This window comes from Aplidium turbinatum, chromosome 1 (assembly GCF_918807975.1).
Source record: "Aplidium turbinatum chromosome 1, kaAplTurb1.1, whole genome shotgun sequence".
In the NCBI taxonomy this organism is placed as follows: Eukaryota; Metazoa; Chordata; class Ascidiacea; order Aplousobranchia; family Polyclinidae; genus Aplidium; species Aplidium turbinatum.
Genome location: NC_137472.1, coordinates 52968019 through 52990210, shown reverse-complemented (window position 1 = coordinate 52990210; position 22192 = coordinate 52968019). Strand labels below are relative to the sequence as shown.

At 37.0% G+C, this 22192-nt stretch overlaps 1 protein-coding gene and 1 long non-coding RNA gene across 3 annotated transcripts in view; one reads left to right on the top strand and one right to left on the bottom strand.

Moving 5' to 3' along the window:
* The window catches only part of LOC145782850 (uncharacterized), a 40092-nt gene that overhangs the window by 5292 nt on the left and 12608 nt on the right, over positions 1–22192 (top strand). For both annotated transcript variants that reach the window (XM_082594624.1, XM_082594617.1), the window contains exons 2-4: positions 3569–3672; positions 6387–6539; positions 7942–8164. In XM_082594624.1, coding sequence (XP_082450750.1) covers positions 3569–3672; positions 6387–6539; positions 7942–8164 — 480 coding nt within the window. The remainder of the gene's footprint in view (positions 1–3568; positions 3673–6386; positions 6540–7941; positions 8165–22192) is intronic.
* LOC145773862 (uncharacterized) lies at positions 15301–16356 on the bottom strand. Its single transcript, XR_014289982.1, has 2 exons — positions 16237–16356; positions 15301–15671 (listed from the first exon to the last, which is right to left on the bottom strand). It is a non-coding gene; the product is annotated as an uncharacterized LOC145773862 (long non-coding RNA).

The following is a 22192-nucleotide window of genomic DNA, read 5'->3' as shown; positions in this document are numbered from 1 at the left end:
GCAAATACAACAATGCTGTTTTGAGCTATAGCAGTTAGTATTAGTATACTTTCGGGAGAGAGTTTTTTTTGGTTCCAAAGGCAGGCAAGACACAATACACAACAGAACCAGGTTAAAGGTTACATTTTTAATTGTTATTTTGAAAATGGCTTGAGTGTTAATAGTGATTGAGAAAACAATAGGTGCATCTTCATCATGTTTTTTCATAAACAAACCACGTGGCCACAATAGATAAATAGGCGAGCGACGTCACCCAAAGCTGTAATAACTTTCTTTGGTTGTAACGACATTGGAAAAGATGCCATTGAAACATTAAAAAACTGATAACATTTCCCAGTTAGGGACAACTCAGTGACCGACCTTTCCGTTTGTGTGAAGAGAGGGCATAGCTAAGTACACCACGTGACATCACGTGACACACATAGAAAAAATCTTCAGAAATTTACATCTCGAGAGTTTTTCACATGAAATAAAATCTTGTATATCATCATGGGATGCGCATTCAAGCATATCGTGAAGTGCTCTGCCAGGACAACTGCGCGGTTCGATAAGTGTCGCATGGCATTCCTGTCCGCGTTGTGCAAACACAATTCCCACTCACACACCAACTGATGAGAATATGTTCATTAAAACTAAATGCGTTGTATTTTTTTGTAAATTCTTTCAATACAATTCTTATCGATCGGAGTACAAACGCAATACGGATTTACGATTATTATAACACAAATGAAGCGTGAATGAAGTCATAAAACTAACTGAAAAAGCTAATAAGTTTTTCGAGCAATCGAAAGGTTCTACATATTTTGAAGTCGAACATTGGTCTGCAATAATATATGAGGACAACATAGCTTTCCAGCAAATACCACGTTTTTTTAACCTATTGTTACGTGACTATTTATGGCATAACTATAAGTTCGATCCTGATAAGTTTACAGCGTCTTAGAAACGTATCAACCACATTATTTATACGTCTGTTGCCATCGTGACAATGAGTACAAAGTTAAAACACCACTGCCTCTATTTCAGGAAGGAATGTGGGTGCAATGTCGTTCAAATGTAGCCTAGCAACGTTAGAAATTTAACTTCCCAGAAACGTTTCCAGCGTTATAGTTTAGCATCAACGATGCAACAGATTGGTTTTGTAATGTAAAAGCTACCGTCACATCCATGACGTGGTTGAGTAACTTCACGTCGAGATCAGTTGTTACAGTACTTCCTTGTACCAACTTGGTCTCAGTATGATTCTGTTGCTGTTCCAGGGGTAACACATTTTCGATTTGTTTCTATGGCAACGAACAGTGCTTACATTATTTGGCAACACATTATCATGAACAGGGCCGTTGAATGGGCCGGTACCAATAACATCTTGAAAACTGAAAACAAGATACCGCTAAAACAATAAAATAACAACAAGACACCTCTCAAGAAACATCAAAATAATGGACAATGCAATAAAATCAACGAGAAACGAGGTAGATTTTCTCAAATTACAAAAATACCGCAATCTTTAAAATAAAGTTGACTCGATGAAAATGCATGCATCATGCAATAGCAATAAGTATCGACATTTTCTTCAACTTTCCAGGCTCCCTTAAAAGGCTGCGGAACCTTAACATGATTAGACCTTTGCTATGTTGACGTGTATTGTTTTCGCTTTAATGGTCAGCTATAAAAACAACTAAACTGAACAAGCAGGGTCTAAAAGTACCCTCCGGAACCACCGTCAACACTATTAATCCTCAAATACTGTGTTTAAAATATACTTTAGAATAATTGTAATTAAACTTTACAACGAAGTATAAAATATTAGCGCAGAAGAGAAGCAAGAGATCATTTGAAAAGAATTAATCTTGGGTTTTTAAATTTCCACAACTCACAAATATATAGCATGCAATGGACTTTACAGTAATTGTTTATCTTTAAGTGTTAATCTTATTTTCCCAGTTTACAATCAGACTGCTCCACAGTAAGCTACATGAAGCGAGTTTAATAAATACTATTTTTTTGTAGTATTGCGTAGAACTGTAGAAGGAGCGACCTACCTGGCATTGACACAAAGCTGAGTACTCAATATAGAACAGCGAGCAACCTTTCGCAAACCATACTAGTGCAGCCAGGCGCGGATTTATGGGGGGGGGCCAGGGGGCCCGGGCCCCCCCGAAATTTTGTGAAAAATTGTATGTTTCCGCATCAAATGGTTTGATATGCTTCTAAACAGCTGATATTAGTCCCTCGGCATCACAATTGATGACAATGGTTGTTTTAATGTCTATTTTCTAGCATATCGTATATGTCGTACAGTCGTAGTATCATTGTTCATATCTGTTTCTCGGCAGCCGATTTGTAGCAAGAATTGACAGCGATAGACACGTGTTTCGCCCATGAGGCTGGGCTCATCAGTATCGCACCGTATTCTGCCACAAATTTATTCGACCACCGCTTTACCAGTCAGTTTAACTCTTATCTTTGTGGAAACTCTTATCCTTTCTTCTAACTCTTATCCTTTCTTCACAATGTCCTCTGCCCTGGCGCCTGCTGGTTTTGTTGGCTCTTTCTTTGTTTCCACAAAGATAAGAGTTAAACTGACTGGTAAAGCGGTGGTCGAATAAATTTGTGGCAGAATACGGTGCGATACTGATGAGCCCAGCCTCATGGGCGAAACACGTGTCTATCGCTGTCAATTCTTGCTACAAATCGGCTGCCGAGAAACATATTGTTGATTGGATGGTCTGAATGGCTAGCGTGGAAGCTACACCGTTATGGTTGGCGAATCGCAGCTGCTCGCTGTACTAGTGAGTGCTCAGCCTTGTGCTGATAGCCGGGAAGAACGCCCCTTTCTTCACATTGTTCATATCTGTTTAGCTTTTTCTTTCTTTTTAATTGATTTTCAAATTTTCTGGCCCCCCCCCGAAAAAAACTCTTAGATTCGCGCCTGAGTGCAGCCTCAACGCCTGCCTTGAAGTCTGCCAACAATTAATTATTAATGCTAATATATGGCTAGTCTTAGTCACTTAGTCTTAGTGGATACCGTGGAGGCAATACCGAATGGTTAGCGAAACGCAATGCTCGCTGTTTTTTCATGAGAACTCAGCCTTGGACTGACGCTAGGAAGATCGCTACTTACACACAGTGTAGGCTACATCTTTGGCGACAACTGGTTTAGTAGTTTTCTTTTGACAATGATAAAAATTCAATTGACTGACAAACGCAGCGGTCAAGAACTCTCCAGTCTCATGGACGAAACGTATAGCCTACCTATCATTGTCAATTTTTACTACACTCGACAGCTGAAAACATTTGTTATTTATCGTTATTGCATGAACGCTGTGACTAACTAGTGGCGGATCCCGGAAGTTAGGCCTTTGGGGGATTGCCCTCTCTAAAATACAGAAAAGTAACTGTATTTACAGTGTTTTTGCAAGGTCGAATTCATGTAAATCTACACATTGTTGTGTTTAATTGAAATTGCCTCCTCCCCAGAACTGCTTGCCGGATCCGCCCCTATGACTAACCTAACAAAAATTAGGCTGTTACAAGCGCTACTGAAAGTTGTTAAAATACTTTACAGGTTGTCAAATGAAATGCTCAGACAAAGTACTCTCCTAGGCAAGCCATGTGCAAAAGCAAAACATGCAAATGAAATAAAAAACTTGCCGCAAAAACATAAACCAGGTGGGTGTTTACTTCTATTGTAGGGTGGTCCATATCTCTACACTACAGCCCAAACTGCGGTTTCTGTTAATCTACACACGCAAGTTTGTTGTAGTGAAATACAATTCAACATTAAAATAAGCATCTCCGAGTTTCTCAACCGGTGATGTTTCTAATCTCTGAAAATGCTGAAATGGACTTTTGGGGGGTGCTATAAACTTTATAGTGCTCAATACATGTCAGTATAGCATAACGGTTGCCGTAAAAAGTTCAATATCACAATATTCACTGTAATAATTAGATGCTAACCCCGAGTAGTGGCCTATGTTACATAATGCATAGATGCAACGCATATCTTTGGGAAATACACAGTTTTTGTGAAATAAGATGAATATTTGTCAAAAAATTAAAAAAAAATTTCAATTCCATTTGCCTTTGATTGCTGATCATCTGCAATATCTACGTGTTGTTTCACGTGCGTAGAAATTCTTTTAAATCCCTGGTCTGAGCGCATTTATTTTGAGGCAAAAATGAAAAATTATAGTTAGGGTAAAAGCGAATTGCAGAAATTGTTACATTGCAAAATGTGCAGTAGCTTATATGACCTCAAAAAGGCACCATTTTCCCCATCCAGAGAAAATCTGAGGGCAGGGGCATCCGCCCCCTCCTTTCGACGCCCCTGACGGCAGAATAGCTATAGAAACCCACAAACGTAAAGGAATGGAAAAGAGGTCTGAGCTTTGTACAAGTCACAAATCACTGTAGTTGTTACCAAGTCCTGCTACAATGATAACGAACTACTCACAGCCACAGGAAGGCACGACGTAATCAAGTGTAGGCAGGGATGGAGGAACCACGTGGGCCTCGTGGGCCTGGGCCCACCTACTTTATTTTCTGCGTGGGCCTGGCCCACCCACTTTTGAAAGCCAAATTTCTTTGAAAAGGTAGTGAAAACGGTAATTTAGAGAAGGATTTCCAAAAAAAAGCTCTTCACTCATTTGATACACACTAGTTTGATTACACAGGTCAACAAAACAAATTTGACACAAAAGGTGAGAGTCATTTCAGAGTAGGCCTATTTCAGGGCCCTGATTCCAAAAATGCACTTAGTTTCTTCGAATTTTCGAAACTACCAGGAATTGAATTTCGAACCAAGATTACATTCTTCCGTAACAAGGATAAAATTTTAAGCAGCTACTTTATTGATACGGTATAAATGGCCTTCGTACCTTGATGGGTGTTGCTCAGTCAGTAGGCCTGTAGTAAGTCTACCATAATAAAGAATTGCGTTTGTTCATCGATGGCTTTGTTTTGCTTATTCGTCTAATTTGTTAAGCAAAACAATGTATGTATTTTATTTGTACTTAGTAGCTTAGTAAGTCTGATATTGTTGAAGTCAACAAATATACAGTATTTAAGGTGATTGATTTTAAATGGCGTTTATACAACTCAGAAATGTGCCTAGGATTACTTTCAGTTTTGTCTATGTAATAAACGACACGATGTTAAATCTATAGAGGCTCAAAATTGCAAAAAAAAATGTTTTTGCTGTAGGCTAGCTTAAAAACTAGAGCCAATTCGAAAAAAAAGTGCATTTTCGGAATCAGGGCCTCGAAATACCCTAAAATGACTCTCACATGCCGTGCCTTTAAAAATAAAATTTTTGTTTGCCTGTGTTATCTTTGATAGCTCAATGATGAAATCTAATCTTCAAACTTTTCTGTTGAGCCCACTGTTGATGGGAAGCACGTGTGGGTGTGGTTGCGTGTGGTAATCTATAAATCAATCTAATTGTTCTCCAAGGTTAAAACAATGATATCATTACATACTATGCAGTGCATGCACGTCGGCCTACTGTGTAATGCTGCAGATTATTTCTCCCAGGTTGGTATTATAACTGTGTGTGTATATTGCCTTTTTATTTGTGTGTACATCGCCATATTTTGTACAGCGCTATAGAGCAATTTAACAATTTTGTAATTTATTTGGCCAAATCGGACCCAAAAATGGAAATTTTTCGCTGGTTGGCATAAAAGGCAATCATGAAAACACAATGTATAAGCGATTTGAAGTATTAGGAATGCAGCAATGTCATGGGGGGGTCTGGGGGGCGAAGCCCCCCAGAAGTTTGATTAACTTTAACTGCTGCGCCTTCGGGCCCACCTACTTTTAAAATGGTTCCTCCATCCCTGAGTGTAGGCCTACATGCACAAAGGCAATTGTGCATGTAGTGGAATGCACAAAGAATGGTGGAATGCACAAAGGCAATAACCATTACGCAAAACTATCGTTACTGAACTGTATCAATCATCCAGATTAGTTGTCCTGCTGTAAACATCTTTTTGTGTTTTTTAAAGTTGTTCTTGATGTGACATCATATTAAAAGCGGTTTTAATTAAACCAATTAAGCGCTTTAACTGGTTAGAAAAATAAAATTTAAGTATTTTTTTAATATCGTTTATTTGTTTTGCTGTTGCTTACTAAAATGCAACTTGATTGGTTATTTCCTGTTTTCAATTTCACAAAAAATTGAATTTTGCACAATAGCCTAAATTAAACTGTAATGCATAGCAAGCAAAGCCAAGAGCAAGGTAACCAGAAAAGCCGCTTTTGCTTGTAATTTCATTGTTTTCATGCCATATGGCGTTTAACTGTTTTCTAGAAAAATGTGCAGTGATGAAAATTCCTTAGAACTAAGTATGAATGTAGGCTACTGACAAAGCATTATTTGACAGAGACATATGATGTTAATGACAATCTTTCTTCCATTGCAAACAAGTCTGTTCATCAAGTTAAATGCCTGGAGCCACAACCGAGAATAGAATATTTGAAAGAACCTGACCTTGATCTGGTATCCAGAAATTGTAAATCTTGCGAGGTTGCAAACAGTAAGAAATAAATACATAGGCTAAAATTCTTTTTCAGTGTTGCTCATTGCACGCAATTCAAAACTATTTTCCATTCAGCGGCACCTTGTGGATGGACTAATTTACAGACAACAACTATGGAAACTTTACTTTGCCAATTTCGATAACCAGCCCTGCGTCAGTGGTTCAAAGCCTGTACAAAAGTGTACATTGTACAAGTGAAACTGTAGTGAAACTAAGTTCCAAGCCTGTACAAGTGATTTGTGATGCTGCAAAACTTTCAAGAATAACCTGTCAAAGACTTCGTCAATCCGAAGAAAAGATTTGAAACCAAACCCAGTGTTTCTTTTTAGTCGCTTACTTAACACGTTGCAGTCAACTATACCGCATGGTCATGCACCGAGATATGAGTCGTCTTTGTTTGTGATCGTGCTTTTTTTATAAAAATTCATGAGCTTAAAGAAAATAATTTTTTCGACAAAAAGTATAATATAGATAAAAGGAATTTTTTTTATAAACTATTTGCACAAAATTGACTCATAAAACTTTTCTGTTTTTGTTAACCAACCCAACAAATTGTCCACTTGAAGCGGTTGACTGTCTCGTATCATCACTATAGGCTAAGCCTTGTTATTCAATGCAACAAACAGTGTAGGCCTACCAGCCTCATTTTCTTATCATGAATCAATTTCGCTATCACAGCATCCTCAGTATGATCATGTCAAGAGCTATTGGCATAGCCTACTTGGCTCTTGACATGATCATACTGAGGGTGCTGCGATAGCGAAATTGATTTATGATAAGAAAATGAGGCTGGTACACTATTTGTTGCATTAAGTAACAAGGCTTATAACTCTAAATAATGTTTAAAATATAAAATAAGTTGAAACAAGTCTAATGTAATCTGTTGCTCAACAAACATAACCTTTGTTTTTAGTTTAACTTTGCAGATCTTTATGATGATTGTATTGAACCATTGCTTCTTGAAAATATGCTTAAAATGATAGCAAATAATAAAAATAAATAAAAAATCATTATATATAAGACAAAAAACGTGAAAACACGAGAGCTAAAAAAAACGTGTTTTAACATTATCAATCCATGCATTGAAAACTAACTAGTTTCTAACAATAGCTACAACGTTTGTTTAAAAAATGCGCAAGTAAATGCAGAAACATACGAGCTGTTTTATTACTCCATTTATTTTTCACTTGTCTTACACTGTATTGCAGTATTTAATTTCGAAATTTTATCTTGTACGACTGTACATTATTCGCTCTGAGAATGCGCATTGTCATGATGTGCGCAACATGGCGGCATGGCAACAAACTACCTTTTCTTTGCTATGGACCTATGATAAGTTACATGCTTCAGTATTGTCTGAGAGTAGCTTTTGTACCATTGTTCATCGTGTTCGTGTTAGACCTGCGTTGGAAAATGGTCATTTTCGTGAAATCGGCTGCGGCTCATATAAAGCTTCGTGAGTTGATTCGTAGCACCTGGGCATCGACAAAATACTTTGCCGGAGGAATATTTGAAACCATATTTGTAATTGCAAAAGCCGACAACATCACCCAAGCACTAATCGATGAAGAATATCAACAAAATGGAGATATACTGCAGATCAATGAAGACGATGGATACCAGTAAGTGTGTATGTAGTAAGGTAGTAGCCAAGCCCTTCGTTTCGTTATTTTGTGTAACTTTTTATTGGTTTATAATTTCAGTCTTTTTGATACTTCATTCGTTTTAATTTGTCTGTCTGAGCATTTTGTTTTAAACTCTTGATGTAAGTTTTTAAACTTAGCCTAAGTCTTTCTGTATGAGTTTTGATTTCGTTTTAAAGGCATACTAAATGAAGTTTTCAAACGGGAATTAAGCATTAAAATGCGTAAACTGAACATTCAAGAATACATTTAAAAAAAAATTACCGAAAAAAAATTGTTTTTAATGGCGCTGGCAAGGCCCAAAGTCCAATGTTTCATTTATTTTCATTTTTTTCAAAATGACCAAAAAGTGCAAACCCAGCTCGAGAATACGTCACAAAAGACAGCAATAACAAAAGCCACGTTACAACATCTGATGTTTTAACATCAGATCTGAGGTTTTGAGCAAACTGTCTGATGTTTTGACGTTGAAATCTGATGTTTTGATGTACATACATACATAGCCTACAGTTAAATCGCCGGCAGTAACAATTGTTGCGTGATCAGCTGATTGCTCGTCTTTTGTTACGTAGACTGTACAGTCGCACGCTTCGCTGCTCAGGCCCATTCTGGTTTTGAAAGCTCTGACAAAAGCACGCGCGCAATGATGGTCAGATCGCAAAGGGGCAAAATTTTATTGAAAATCGTTTTATGGTAGCAAGTTAAACACAAAGAACGTGGAAAATCGCCAAGTCACATTTTTCCTTTAGTATCCCTGTAAGTCGACAACGATTCGAAACCAAGAAATGTGATGCTTGTATTACAATAAATGTTTTCGAAACATGTTTCTTTTGAACATCTCTATATTGAATCAATGTTGTTCAGGAACGTAGTATTGAAAACGTTAGCTGGAATGCAATGGGCTACCGAAAACCTCTACGACAGCTGTTACTACTCTTCAGTGGACGATGATATTCTTGTCAATATAAAAGAAGTTCAAAAAGCAGTAGATCAATTTAAAAAAACAAGTGTTGAAAAAGAATGGCCAGAATATCCGATCGTTTGCATGTACCAATTATGGTCTGATATGGGATCTCCATTTAGAAACGAGAAGAACAAAAACTACGTTTCACATAAAGTATACAAATGGACTACATGGCCCAAATTTTGTCCAGGTGGAATGTATACTACAAGTGTAAAAGTTATGCGTCAACTGTTTGAGCTTGCAAAGTACAAAGAGCCCTTGAACGTAGATGATGTGTGGATTACGGGGATTTTGCGCCAAGAGTTTGGTTTAACAAATGAAATGGTTGTTGCTCCTAAACCCTATGCCGCAACACATCTTGGAGGAAAAGTATTGAATAAATTATACAAAGAATGGATGAAGATATATAGAACGTTTGATCAAAAAGATACTTGTAGATGTTAATGCTGAAGTTCCTTTTACTTTTATTGTATCGCTTTAAGCTTTATTTTATTTTTTAATTGATTTTACATTTTTTATAAAAGCTTTTTTATCGGCGTTTTATCACCGACGATCCCACCAGAAGTGAGAATAAAGCCAGAAGAATGAATTGTTTTTATCAGTTTTGTAAGTATCCAAAATACTCTGTATGTATAAAACAAAGACGTTCAAGAGACACCAGAAAATAGGTTCAACTGCTTTTTTTTATTAAAACACGCGGAGAAAAGCATTGCTCGGTTTAAAAACTTTGATATACTGACCGCATTGCACGTATCGTATAGCTAGGGTCGTGTGACCACCAGTTTGCTCTCCCAAAATCCAATAGTGAGACTCTATGTTTAGTGATGGCTCTTAAATATAAGACAAGAAAGAGTTATATAGGTTACATCAGCAAACTCTTTCAATGTAGAGAAAAAAATTACATTTATTTCAGCAAAAAGTAAACAACTCTAAGGTTTTAAAAATAGTAGCCTAAATAAGCCGACAATGCAGTAGCGGACTTGGAAAAACGTTGGGGAAAAACTAGACTTTAAATAGTGTACAGCAAAATTTATAAGATAAATGGACTATGCAAAACTTAATGTCCGAAAGAGTAAAGTTGGATAGGAGGTATTGGGGGCTTGCCCCGGAAATTTTTGACAAATATAATCTTGTATTGGTCACTTTTTAGGCATTTGTGGCGCAAGATTGTTTTTGTTTTATCAAGGTGCACACTGTGTATGTGATCATAGGTCGTTTTGTATGTAACCAAATTCATCAAATTTAAATTAGATTTGGGTAGAACGTTTGGTTTAAATTTAAATTTCCTTACTATTTAAAAAAAAAAACGTTTATGACTGCAGAAAGATTTCAATGATACATTTCTTTAAAATTTGTATATCCTGTTGTGATGTAGCCTTTCAGGATGTTAGAACTTTGAAAAGCTATCTGAGGTATCCCTACCTTCGCTTCGCAGATACTATTTTTATGGAATATTTCACTGCATAACCCAGCGGTTCTCAACTGGGCGTCAGCGACAGTTTCCGAATTTGCAGCATGATTGATAAATTACGTGTTTTAAAAATTGGTTGTGCTTTATTTGTGAAAAGGCGTCCAATCAAGGTTTGGTTTTGCTAACTAAACTTTTAGGTAAAAGAGTTAAATATTTTATAAGGCAATGTTCAACATTTAGCCACAGAAAGCATGTTCTTGCACAACGATAGTTTGTTTCATCAGATAGCGTCACCATGCGTTCCCCATTGGACCAACACTGGCAAACTTCTTTTTGGCACACATCGAAACCAAATATTTGAATTTTATCGCGATTTTTATCTCAAACTGTATTTACGTTATGTCAATGATGTTTTTGCCATTTTTGAAGATGATGAATCGTGCTGAAAATTTTTAAACCTCTTAAACTTGCAGCATAAAAATATCGAATTTTTACTTGAAAAATTCAATGATAGGCCTACTATCGCTTTTTTAGATTCTGAAATGGATCAAAATTCTTTTGATACCTTTGATTTGATACCTTTGATACTTTTGATTTGGCGAAAACCTACCAGCACTTGAACACTGGATTGCTATTAAAACGCTCTATGTCCTAATAAATGTAAATCTGGTTTATTCTTGTGTCTGATATCTCGTGCTCGTTTGATGTGTTCTGATGATCAGTTGTTTCAGAAAGAAATTGAAAAACATGTTTTATTCAAATGGATATCCTTCTCACTTTTTTCAATAAAGTCATAAACACCTTCATGGCTGATGAACCAAAAGAAACGCCTGAAGGAGTACATTTTAGTTATTTTATAAGTAGGCTATATACCGTATCCTTTTTAGGAAAAGATTCAACAAGTTTTGCAAAAAACCTAGCTAAATTTATAAAAAAGAAATTTTCATGTGACATTCATCCTGTATAGTCCATAAAACGTTTAAAGTGCACCAATAGTTTCAACTGAAGTCGCCTACCCCGTAACCCCTTTGCTCTTTCTTCGAATGTTGTGTATAAATTTAGTTGTTTGCGTAACGCAAGCCAGACATACATTGGTATGTCAACTAGACATTTATTGACAAGGGTCGGGGAGCACTTAAACCCAAACTTAACAACCAAAGGTGCAATTAAAGATCACATCGCCTCTTGTGAAACGTGCACTGACAATGTCTCGATCGACCAATTTAAAATCACCACTCGAGGCAGATCTGAATTTCAGATTAAGATCATGGAAGGTTTAAGAATCAAACGTAATAATCCGTCTCTTAACTGGCAGTCATTCGCCTGTGGTTCATCGTTACTTTTGTGTGTGTTCTAATTGTTTCTCACATGTCTGTAGTTTACACCTCATGTGATCTGTTTCCGTCGTGTAATTTACTTGTAATCATTTGTGTATCACTTGTTCAGTTTGTGTTTTTCAGTACGGATTGTCGTTACAGTTATAGCAGAGCCACTATATACATAGTCTGGAAAGTCATGTTTTGAGGTTGTTGTTTACAGCGCCACCTAGGAGAGCTATGGTTAAATCACAAAATCTGCTTGGAAGGTATGCAAATACAGGCATATTGTCTACTATCAACAGTGAAACTGTTGATGATATTGTGGTTGCAGACTTGTTTTAAACTATTGTAGAATGTTTAGGATGTTAGTTACAGTTATTATCCAGAAAAATTCGTTTGGTCTACTTTTCTGAGGCTTAGTTTAGCATGACTACAAGTAGTTAAAAGATGATGTGACTTCAAATTACTAAGGAATTGATTAGTTTATAGTTTGAAGTAGTGGTCTTTAAAGTTCATAAGTTTCAATGTATCAAGTGTATACAGCAGCTTACTAATGGAAGGGTTTAATTAGTAAATATTTGTGAAAGCTTTAAGTTGAAGTAGGCTTGAAATTAGTACCGTAATTGGCAGATGCTGCTTAGCCAGCATCATTTTCAAAAACATTGATTGATCAACTAATTCAGTTGACAGTTATTTAAAAAAAGTGTATAAAGATACAACAAAAGTTGATAGGTTTCAATCTGTGGCACTCAAAATAGCCACTCCCAAAAATAATTTGTAAACAAAGAGCATTAGCAAGACAATTTTGAGTAGGCTACTGTACCGGTAAGTATGCAGGTTCAGTAATTTAAAGCAACAATGTCACAAAGGTTACAAGTCCTGAGATTTAACTTAAAACTAGTTAGGCTGAGGGAAGATACAGCAGAATCAGATCGTCGTCGTTCGTATGAAGCAGAAAGTTTATGGTCAGCCGAATGGAAGGACTTGGAGCCAACTTTTCGTCAAGTCATCTAGTGTACGGAGGCCTGTTATTCCATTGGGAGGGGAATAGATGGGACACCCAAAGATAATGTGGTTAGCTGTTTGCTCCGTCGCACCGCACTGACAAGCAGCAGAGTCCCTTATGCCCCAGCGTGTCAAGCAAGCATTGAAGCGGCCAACTCCCGTTCTTATTCGGTTCAGTGTCACCCACTCCCTTCTCTGAAGCTCAGAACCAAGTGGGAGTGAAGAGGCAGGAGAGACATCGAATAGAACGAGGCGAGACTTTATTTTTGGCACAGTGCTCAATTCCTCGGACCAGGCATCTGACGTGCTGAAATCAGCGAGCTGGAGTTTTGCAGCATGCCTTACAAAAGGGCGCCGTGATGGTAGGCGTTGTATGATTGGGACATTGACAGTGGATACGCAATCGTGTAGTATGTGGTTCGGATCAGCACAGGCTTTATTTACCAACGAATCAGATAGGCTACCGTAACGTGTTCCGTATTTGAAGAACCTGGTTTGCGACATATATAGCATCTTAATTGATTACGTACAGACTGGAAATTTGATTGAATAGACCAGTTAAGGCAGTTATGCTGACAAAGGTTATGTTTTGTTTATTTCCTTTGTGTTGTAATTTCCTGTTATCTTAAGCATGCCGTTCTTTGAAGATCAATTAGTCTACTTTGAGACTACTAGCAGACACTAATGCATTAACCGGTTAACCACTACCTTTGTTAGCAATTATCTTTTGTTGTTATTAGCATTACAGTTCATAATCAAATGCTGTACTCTATGTAGGGTTGTGAATTATCTTAGTTATGATTATTTAGTTTGATAATGTCCCAAGTTAAGCGTAAATGGGGTGGAATAAACTGCTGTTTACCACAATGTAACAACACTACAAATATGGGATTTTGTTACTTGTACAAAGTTCCAAGTGATGAAAAGAAAAGGTTTTCTGTTTCAACAGCACAGTGGGAAAAACAGTTTCATCAGGTAAGATCAACACAATAAAATAGTATAATTTTATGCTGTATGTCATGATGGTTGACATTAGTAAAAATTAAGAGCTTATGCCTAGTGAATCACATAATGTGTCACACATATTATGTTTTTTTTTAAATTTAAGCAATAAGCATATGGTGCTCACTGCTACTTTACTCGTATATTGAGAAGATTCACTAATCTAGCATCCCTGTGTAGTGTGTTTGTTTGTTTGTTTATCTTTATCCTGCATTGCGGGAAAGCGGACTTGAGCGCTATGCATCGGTGTACGCTTTTCGACGTACACCTGACCCACGCTGCAGCCGACTGCAATGTCTGTTTCCGGTTGTCTACTCTACTTATGACTTAAATTTGGTACTACCCATTACTCGAAATCGATCACTAGGTAGAGGCAATTATCGTAAAGTTTCTTGCCCAGAGAAACAACAGTAAGTGCGGGTGGCTGAAGTCGAACATGCAAGCTCTCGACTGCGAGCCCAACGCGCTAACCACTCGGCCTCGGCCCCAACGCGCTAACACTAGTTAATTAGTAATGAACACGTGTGCTAATTGTAACATACATTGCTAAATGTTATTTATGATAGGTCATTGATTTTCAGATTTAGTTGGGGATGTCAATAGAGAGAATATGCTACTAAGTAAGGCTTCAGATGCTCTTCTCGTATCGTCCTTACCAGCAATAATTTGGGAAACGTCTGCTACTGGCGCAGATTATGTACCATACTTGCAAGAATAAAGCAGGATCCTCTTGAACATTACTTCGGTCGACAGCATCAAAGAGTTGCATGTGATACTGCGTCTACAGTTCGAATGTTTAGCAGTACCGCCAAAAGTTTAGATATTGTAAAGCACTCTGCAGTGAAGAGATCTAATGTTGAGAGTGAACATTAGACTAACCACTCTGGCATACTGCGCTTTACTCAAAACTGCATAAAACAGTGATTGAAATTGGCACTTTGAGAATCCGTACCTGCATTGAAGGAACTCCGTATCTACAATGCATACTGTATATTCTGGTACAGTAAACCTCACATATAACATACAGTATGGGTATATAAACGAGAATTTTAATCCGCATGGTTTCTTATACTTTTTAGTTCATTCGAATGAATGGGGATTATAAAAGTGGTTTACTGTACTTTCACTGCAACTACATCATTGCCGCATTGGCACCCTTCTGTGTACTTTTTACAGTATTTAAGTTACGGTATAATAGAAAGCCTATTTTATTCTTTATTAAAGTAATGTGCTGTGAAATCAGCTTGAAAAGCATGCTACGATGTTTATTGTACAAATCAAAAACGGATAACAAAATACAACAGGAATCCCCCTTCAATGTTTGCTTTTAGAATTGTTTATACTTTTCGGAGTGCTAGGCCTACGAAGTGCACTGTTCGGCTTATGCAATTGTTTAGCTGTTTTGTTTCTACCATGTAAGAAGTCTTGCAGTGGTAAGTAAAAATATGACTCCTCATACGCATACAGCACTTTTTTTTATAAGTTCAGTTTTTTTTTTTATTTCTGACCATCACAGCGAAAGCAATACATGTCAACATAGCAAGGGTCTAGAAAAGTTCTTCAAAAGCGCCATCGTAGAGGTTCCAGTTAATGAATTGCTGTATACCTTCCACAGTCCAAGTCCGGCAATAAGCTTTCTTTACATTTAGTTTACAATACTCATGATATGCATTAGGCAGATTAAGGTTGTTGATTTCATTGAGCAATATGTCAGTGTAATTCCCCACTTTTCGAAGAAAATTCCCCCTTCATAGGCGAATTTCCACCATCCAAATCTTCATTCAACTGTAAAATACAAATAAATTCAGTAGCCTAATGCACCATCTTCATCAAGTGCCATTAATATCTCCGAACTAAGGTGACCATGTGATGCCATTGTTCTTTAGCATACCAGTAATGTAAAATAAGTCACGTTCAATTGCTATATATAGTATGCAAAAAAATGGCATCCAAAGAAGAACGTTCATTACTGGTATCTCAAAATTATTGAATTAATGCACTTCTAAAGTAGCACCAGCATAATCATGTATATTGCATAATATGCTTTTGAAAGCTAACTTTTTCAACCTGAAGGCCCTGAAGCAGTTAAGTATTTCATTGGTTAGATTTCCAAATTTCATATTGATAATATTATTATTACAATTTATTTGCATCACACCAATAAGTCCATATTAATTACCATACATGCAAAAAGACAAAAAAAAATACAAGAATAATCACAATATAATAACCCGGTTAACAGATAATGCTGTTGCGGAGAATTGTTAACCAGTAAGCTTTAGGTTTAGATAGTAATAACTATATTTGGTTGAATAGTATTTTGCATGTAAAGAAGTCAAGCTCAACATACCTTATCGAAAAATATAAGATGTTCTTCACTCATGTCTTGAAGAGCTTCCAAGCATTGTGACAACATTTTAATGACTTTTAAGAATTGTATAATTGTAAACCTTTTTGTACACTTATTGCTGCATTGTAAGAAATATATATATATATATATTATATACTGTATTTATGAACATTCTCTATTTGTATTAAGCATATAAATTGTTTTCAAAATCAGGAATGACAGGCCCACAAGTAACATGCTAAAATGTAACATATCTGAAATATTCAAATTGTCAAAATCAACAACTTGGCAGTTCATTTTAAATATGTGAATTAGTTAAGAAATTGGGATGCAACCTAATGCCAAGTTGTTGATTTTGACACGTTATGATAGCCTATAGGTATTTTGTAACATATGTCAAGCAGATCACAAGCAATTAGTAACGGTAGCCACTTCAACAAGAAAAACTTCAGCCATGCCACTGAAACCTCAAGCAGTCATAAGCTAGCCTATGTTTTCTGTGATGTGAAAAAGGGCGAAAAGAAGATGATACAAAGCAAAGTAGTGGTTAACCGGTTACTGCATTAAACCAGTGTTTGCTAGCAGTCTCAAAGTAGACTGATGACCTACAAAAAAATGGCATGCTAATAAAAAATTACAACACAAAGGAAATAAACAAAACATAACCTTTGTCAGCATAACTGCCTTAACTGGTCCATTCAATCAAATTTCCAGTCTGTAGCCTACATAACCAATTATGCTATGTCGCAAACCAGGTTCCCCAAATATGGAACAAGTTACGGTAGGTACCGTATCTGATTCTGCTGTATCTTCCTTCAGCCTAACTAGTTTTAAGTTAAATCTCAGGACTTTTAATATTTATGACATTGTTGCTTTAAATTACTGAACCTACATACTTACCGGTACTCAAATTTGTCTTGCTAATGCTCTTTGTTTATACATTATTTTTGGGAGCGGTTATTTTGAGTATCACAGATTGAAACCTATCACCGTTTTGTTGTATCACATAATAAAACAACTTTATAGACCTTTTTAAAATAACTGTCAACTGAATTAATCGATCAAACAATGTTTTTGGAAATGATGCTGGCTAAGTAGCATCTGCCAATTACGGTACTAATTTCAAGCCTACTTCAGCTTAAAGCTTTCACAAATATTTAGTAATTAATCCCTTCAATTAGTAAGCTGATGTATATACTTGGTACATTGAAACTTATGAACTTTAAAGACCACTACTTCAAACTATAAACTAATCAATTCCTTAGTAATTTGAAAACTCACATCATCTTTTAACTACTTGTAGTCATGCTAAACTAAGCCTCAGAAAAGTAGACCAAACGAATTTTTCTGGATAATAACTGTAACTAACATCCTAAACATTCTACAATAGTTTAAAACAAGTCTGCAACCACAATATCATGCACAGTTTCGCCGTTGATAGTAGACAATATGCCTGTATTTGCATACCTTCCAAGCAGATTCTGTGATTTAACCATAGCTCTCCTAGGTGGCGCTGTAAACAACAACCTCAGGCAGATTTGCCATTGACTTTCCAGACTATGTATATAGTGACTCTGGTTATAGTGCAAAGTCAAATCTATCGTACAATTTTTCATTTTATGTATATTGCAGATTTAAGTAATTCCTGATGAGGACACACGTACGTGTAGAAAGCGTTTGAGTTATTATGTTATATTTTTTATGCATTTCGCTCTACAAGTGTAGAACTAGTGCCTTATTCAAATAGATTAAATGAATTAATTATAGATTCTATTTGAATAAGGCACTAATGATGCTCTATACTAGTAGGCTAATGCGAAATGCATATGCCATAAATAGTGCTCTGCTGATTCTCCATCCATTTTTAATAAAAAATACAGAACTCTAAACTGATACTTGATGGAGAATCGCTGGCCTGCTGCTTCGTAGTCAGGAGATCCTCTATCCTCAATGGATGTATTTATTTATGTAATACATTATGTTAAACTTTGTTTTGTTTGTCTATGGTTCAAAAAACCAAACTATCGAAGCAAAGAACACACTGAAAAGATGTGATGTGTAAGCTTCCTTTGCTATAATAAAGTTTAATATAAATATCCGCTAAAGTGTATTGTAGTAGGCTATGTAAGGCATGGGTAAACCATGGCTGGTAATACATGATATCAATCTCGATTATAGACGATATTAATACGGCTTTCAAACAAATCAACACTTTTAAATGCCTTGGATCAATAACCTCAAGGATCATCTTAAAATTTCTCATACTTTGATAAAGACCAAACAAGGACCAAAAAACTATAAAGGGGAAAACTAAAATTTAAGGAACTAACTGGTTTTGAAAAAGGGCAAAAAGGGCCAAAGACCTAACCCAAAATTGAGGAGCCAACTGACTTTCAAAAAAGTCAAATTTCTGAAAGCTGTCCCCACAAAGACCAACTTGGCAACTCTGGCTTGTGACAGATGACAATGTTGCCAGTTGAAAATTCTATTTCTGATTCAAATAAATTTTAAAATCCTTGGGGACAAATAAATTGTGATTGGGGATGACTTGAAGTTCCATTCAATAAAGGACGGTGAAGTCTAGTTCGGAAACACCAGCGCTAACGATAAAACAGTTCTGTTGTTAAGTGTTAAAAATACCTTAATATTGGCGAAAAACACCATCACAAGGGATTGAAAGTACGATTGAGGTTTTTCGAAGCTGGAATGGAGAAATTCATTTGCTGTCTGAGCGTTGCAGCAGTATGTGTGATAAAGGAACTTTAGTATTTTGGAAAATTTGAAAGTTAATAAAGAGAAAAATTTTAAACTGAGAAAATTTTCAGTTTCTAGAAAATCATTGCGAGTATAAAAAGTTGCACAGGAAGGCCGACAGAACAGGCGTTTCAAGAGGTGAGAATCCTTTTTAGCGGGTATTTTAAGGCCAGTTATGGAGTAGGCTACAGTAATTCATTCAGCGGTAGCTGGCACCACTGCGTAGCAGCATCGTTCGAAATGAGTGTAAAAGCTGAAGAGAGCTCTAGAGCTACCCAAACAAAGATAATACTGGAAATTGGAATGGAAAGCCACCAGCAGTTTTAAAATAAGAAAGATGATCATATCAAGAACAATCAAAAATACTTTTGCTATGCTAATATTTTTTGGTATTATCTGGCTTCTTCCGTTTTTATTGTATGCGAAAGACAAACTTCGAAGGTAAGCGGTAGCATGTGTGAGTCATTCATTCATGGTTGTTTATTTATCAAAGACGCACATAGAGCAACTCATCCTGTTTAAACTACTGGTCACAACAATTATGTCAGTAGGCTATAATAGGCTACTGTATTTCAATGATAGCCTACACCAGTCTTGGAGTTCTTGATAGATAAACAACAAAACGTCAATACGATCTACAACTTATAGTTGCCACACTGAAATGTGAAAATTCCTAGTCGAATTAGGCCTGTGAACACTTTAGCTACTTGAAGGACTTCATTGCTGAGGATGACATCATAAGACGTAAAGCCATCGTACTCGCAGGAAGTTAAAAAGGAGAAGATTGCCAACTTGTCACTTATCCTGACAGGTGGTATGAAATTTGGTTAGCCTATGTTAAACCTTGACGCAAATTACATCCTAAACCTACCCGAATTCTATCTTAATGCGAATTATGGGCTCACACTGCATTCGATTCAGATTTGACAATCTAATAACAAAGTTATAAAGTAGGCCTACCTGTAATTTAATTGGAAGTGGCTGCATTTACGGCGCCGTAAATACAGCCGTTCCATGCCTTTTTTTAATCTTTACGTCTCTTTTATTGCGCATGCGCGCTGTTGCTGAAAAAAAGTGCGTATATAACTTCTAAATTCAACTGTTTTTGCCAAGTGAATCAGAGGAGCGTGTGATCTTTTCTTGCTCATACTCGCAAGGACATGAGTTCGATTCCACCGAAAGGTAATTTTTTTTTGGACATGAGTTCGATTCCACCAAAAGTTTTTTTTTTGAACTCAATTCTAACCCGAAGTGACTCAATCGTTAGGCTACGTATTTTTGTGGCCGTTCAGTTTAGTTTGTTTTTAGTTCTGACCATCACAACAAAAAAACAGTATAATAATGACAAACATAACATAGGTATAGAAAAAGGTAAAAGCGACAAAACGCGAACGTCATAGCGTGTATGATAGCAAAGCAGGACAATCAGTTTTAAAATATAGCACGAACGTAACACCTAAAAATTTTATATTCCATGCCTTTTTAGAAAAAGGTAGAAGCGACAAAACGCGGTGGTTATAGCGTGCATGATCAGTATAAGCGTACCTAGGATATGGCAGGCATGGCTCGAGCCATGGGCGCCACATTGATAGGGGCGCAAAAATCGGTTGGTAAAAATTAAAATTTGTGACTTACACTGTCTTCAACATCCAATTTGCGCCCCATGCAATACAAAGGTCAAAAGGAGTCTTTCTTTTACTGTAGCCATTGTTAAACAATGGAATTGAGACGTTGCAAAAGCAACATTGTGCCTCTCCTGGCTCATTTTTGCGTTCCGTCAGGAACAATTGGAAGTTTAGTAAAGTCGCTAAGCATCAATTAATTGAAGCTTAGAAGTAGCACCAGAACTTATTTATTCATTTTTATAAGAACTAATAAATCTAATCTGTTGTAGGCCTATGACTTCAATTTGGCCTGACCATAGCACTCATTCTGTTTAGGAAGAAATTAGCATTAAAGTATTATTGAGTCCGCCCCGTTAGCTTAGTGGTCACGCGCCCGGCTCAAGATCACGCGGCGCTGGTTCCAGGGGCACCGGAAGCAGGGGGCAGGGGGGGGGGTGGATGCCCCCCTGCCCTCAATTTTTCTGCAGATGAAGGGGCAGGGGGGCAATGGTGCCCTTTTAAAGTCATGTAAGTTACTGCACATTTTGCAATATAACAATTTCTGCTATTCGCTTTTAGCTTAATTATATTCTTTCATTTTTGCCTCAAAATAATATTTACGGCACAAAATTTTGCAACAAAGGTAAGAGGCCTTAAAACTCGTTTTTTTGGCAGCCATCGTGGCCTACCGGGAGCTCCTTCTCGGCGGCCAAATCTGCGTGCTTGGAGTCGCGTGCTCGCGTGCTGCGTGCTCGCAGTCGAGAGCCTGCATGTTCGACTCCAGCCACCCGCACTTGCTGTTGTTTCTCTGGGCAAGAAACTTTACGATAATTGCCTCTACCCAGTGATCGATTTCGAGTAATGGGTAGTACCAAATTTAAGTCATAAGTAGAGTAGACAACCGGAAACAGACATTGCAGTCGGCTGCAGCGTGGGTCAGGTGTACGTCGGAAGGCGTACATCGATGCATAGCGCTCAAGTCCGCTTTCCCGCAATGCAGGATAAAGATGATAAAACAAAAACAAACAAACAAAAAATAACGATAGCACAAGTAAATAGAATTAAACTTGCAACAATGCTAAAATGATCACTTAGCGTTGTTGAAGTCTGGGCCTGGGCGACGTCCTACAATAGAATCGTTGCACCACGCAATAACTGCTTTATTGGGGGATTGTAATCCAGTACTGCGGGACCATCTAACGACACTCGCACAAGTGTCTCCAATGCGGCTGATTTTAAAGAAGTTCGCCACTTCCCTAGAATTCTTTTTAGCAACGAAAAACAACGTTCGACATGTGTTAACGATGACGGCAAGGTAATAAAATAAGTATTTCAATGATGTGAAGGACATTACCGGTACTAAAAGAAGCATAATTTTTGCAAAATATGAACAAAAAATGTTTTTCCCTCGGATGTCAACTAACCTAGTTCTCCATTTTAACAACGATTCAATGTCCGACAACATCGAATCGACATAAAAACGACAATATTGCCAGCCGATGTATATTAGCACTTCGGATTAAGACTTTGTTAAAATAAACGTCGGGAATTACAAACAAGACTTACAGCGCTGGTGATCGCAGATGGATATATTCCAT